Consider the following 2,978-nt stretch of genomic DNA (forward strand, 5'->3'; position numbering starts at 1 on the left):
ACATCCATACATGCATGCACTGTTATGTATTTATATACGGTAATTCCAAAATATTTCGACCCAAAAATAGAGTTTTAAATTTTTCTCTGGCTTGATTTTGTTAACATTCAAATCATATATTCTACTGTTAAATGCTCCATATATGGCTCATATTTTATAGCCTTCCACAGTTGGAGTTCTCAGTCTCCCATCGGACGCGTCCCAGGTGGCGGATAGGGGGAGCAACTGCCTAGTCTAGTGATACTGTTTTGACAACAGGTCACTAGCCTTGACAAATGCTCAAGCGATGTCAATATCTTAAGATGCATTTTTAACAAATGGTCTGAACTTCTTGACATAGCTAGGTCGGTAAACGGAAATGTGTCAGCCGACTATCATAATACTGTGATGCATTTTATAACAAATGGTCACAGTAGGATGTAATTGGTGTTAGGATACTGTTATTACTGGTGATACATTTTTGACAAATGGTTACCTAGTGCTAACACATTCTCTCTCTCTTCTAGTGTTACTACCCGCGGACCAAAACTGTTCTTTCTCTCTCTACTCTTTCTTTCCCCCCCACTTGTAAGGTCAAGGTGATGGTAGCAGTGCCGAAGACCTGAATGGCTAGTAAGTGGTTAAAGATAACTAGTCGCTAACAGCTCCCCTCCGACGCCAGGGCACGGGTCGGTTGTAATACAGTTTTCGCCTAATCCATGTACGCCGTCCCTGCATGGAGTGTCCATCCCCTTACGCGCTCACTCGTGGGAACAAAAATGAATAACACAATACAAAACAATAATAATAACAAAAAACAAACAGCAAAAGGCCAGCAGGGGAAACCTATGCTGGCTGATTGCAAACAGTCGACTGTCCAACCTTCTGGTGACAGTTTGACTAAAAGCAGCGAGGTAGCCTTGGACTTTAAGCCAAGCACCTCAAAAGCTGCATTAGCCCTCGCTGGTAATATACCAGCAACAGCCCCTGCATTGGACACTGTCGAGAAGACAGTTGTCCCTGCGAAAATGCTACAGGTTGGATCGTCGAACCAGAAGTCGGGTCCAACCACCGTAGCCCCACCCGCCACTACGGCAGAACCGAACGCCCCCATTCGCAAAGAACCATCCAGGAGGGCTTTCGTGCAAAGGCGTGCCGCCATGCGCATTATCGACCGGCTTGGATCCAAGTCGGCCGATGCGCTTAACATCGACGAATTGTCGAAATTAAGTTGGGCTAAGGCTCAACTGGCTGAGCTGGACAGCTCAAACACTCCTCCAAGCGCAGATGCAGCGAACCAAGGCGCATCTGCTGGGCCCAAACGGCAACGCTCAGAGGAGGAGCTGCTCCAGCAGCAAAACACACAGCCGAAGACTAAACGTCCGAAGCAGGAGGCTCGTGTGATAAGAAGGCCTTACAGTGAAGTTGCTCGCAATCCACTTGTAAGGGCTATTATCGACAGGAGTGTTGATGACGGAGCTATCTCCCAGGAGAAATGGCTGAAAATCCGTCAGGGTATGCTGGGGGTATACTGGAAGATTCTCAAGGAGAATCCCGGTCCATCCCCGCAAAACGACGATGCTGGCTGGTATCAAGGCCATGTAAAACTGCTAGCGTGTACCAATGACCGCTCAGCTCTACTGCTAAAATTAGCAATTGCGTCCCTAGGGGAATTGTGGCCTGGCGCGAAACTGGACGTGATCCCGGTAAACGAGATACCTCGTAGACCGAGATCAGTCACAGTTATTCCGGCGGAGCCACATGAACCTGAGGAGATTCTGGCATACATTCAGAGCGGTAATCCAGATCTACCAACCCATAACTGGAAGGTGGTTAAGGTTTCCGCTCCTGAAGGTGCGCATAGAAAGGTGGTCGTAGTCCTTAACAAGGAATCCTTGGCGCCACTACGTGAGAGGCAAAGCAAGATTTACTATGGATTCGATAGTATCAAGCTGCGCATCTACCGTGGTGACGACAAGCTCGACCCCGAAACTTCTGGTGTTAAACTGGAAGCTCCGCAGGATATGGACTGCAAAATTAAACTGGACGACCCCGCAAGCTCTGAGGACAAAATGGAGACCCAATCACACTCCAGTATGGTTGGGGACCTATTCTGCGCTCTGGGTGATGTGGAGGATGAAGATGTTCTTCTGGAATCAGACCCAGAAGACATCGACGTTACGGTCATATATGATCCAGACCATGGTGAAGGCGATCCAAGTGAACCTTCACCACTCTAAGGCAGCTTCGGCTGCCCTGCTCCTCCACATTGCTAAATATGGGGAGGACATTGCGTTGGTCCAGGAGCCGTGGATACACAATGGCGAAATTCGTGGACTCAACGCCAAAAAGTACAAACTTTTGTACATAAGACGCACAGGTAAAATAAGATCTTGCATTTTGGTTAAGAACCATCTTAATATCTTCATTCTTCCTGATTACAGCGATGAAGATACAGTAGCTGCTGCTTGGGAGACAGGTGCAGGTAAGGTGTGGCTGCTCTCGAGCTATATGGCGCACGACCAGGTTGAACCACCACCGAATAACCTGGTATCTAATATGATGCGTGCCGCAAATAGGGCCAGAACTCCTGTAATTATCGGAGCTGATGCAAATGCTCACCACACAATCTGGGGTAGCTCAGATAGAAACGAACGAGGTGAGTACATTCTAGACTTCATATTAGACTTTAATCTGGTAGTTGTCAATCGAGGTTCAGAACCTACTTTTGTGGTAGCAAATAGGCAAGAAGTTCTGGACATTACGCTTGTCAGTGCAAGCCACTCGCAACTCATAAGGAATTGGAAGGTTTCAGATGATTGCTCTCTGTCTGATCACAGGTATCTGACATTCTTAATAGAATTGGAAGTTGAGAAGGAAAAGCCTTTTCTAAATAGGAGGAAAACCAATTGGGATGATCACAGGCGGATCCTTGATGGTTTACTTCCCTCACCCCCTCTCATAGGTGACACTAGGGACATTGAAAGCGCTGTGGAAAA

The 2,978-nt window shown here is 47.3% G+C and overlaps 1 protein-coding gene across 1 annotated transcript; it reads left to right on the forward strand.

The window, feature by feature from the left end:
* The first annotated feature begins 758 nt into the window (after positions 1-758).
* Positions 759-2,634, forward strand: LOC135958527 (uncharacterized). Its single transcript, XM_065509429.1, has 2 exons — positions 759-2,359; positions 2,424-2,634. The coding sequence occupies exon 1, from the start codon at positions 759-761 to the stop codon at positions 2,217-2,219; it is 1,461 nt and encodes a 486-aa protein (XP_065365501.1). The 3' UTR covers positions 2,220-2,359; positions 2,424-2,634.
* The last annotated feature ends 344 nt before the right edge of the window (positions 2,635-2,978 follow it).

The sequence above is a fragment of the Calliphora vicina genome, chromosome 4 (genome assembly GCF_958450345.1).
Source record: "Calliphora vicina chromosome 4, idCalVici1.1, whole genome shotgun sequence".
In the NCBI taxonomy this organism is placed as follows: Eukaryota; Metazoa; Arthropoda; class Insecta; order Diptera; family Calliphoridae; genus Calliphora; species Calliphora vicina.

Bases quoted from the DNA above. Each gene is read 5' to 3' on its own strand.
- LOC135958527 (XM_065509429.1), top strand. From the start codon at position 759: ATGAATAACACAATACAAAACAATAATAATAACAAAAAACAAACAGCA.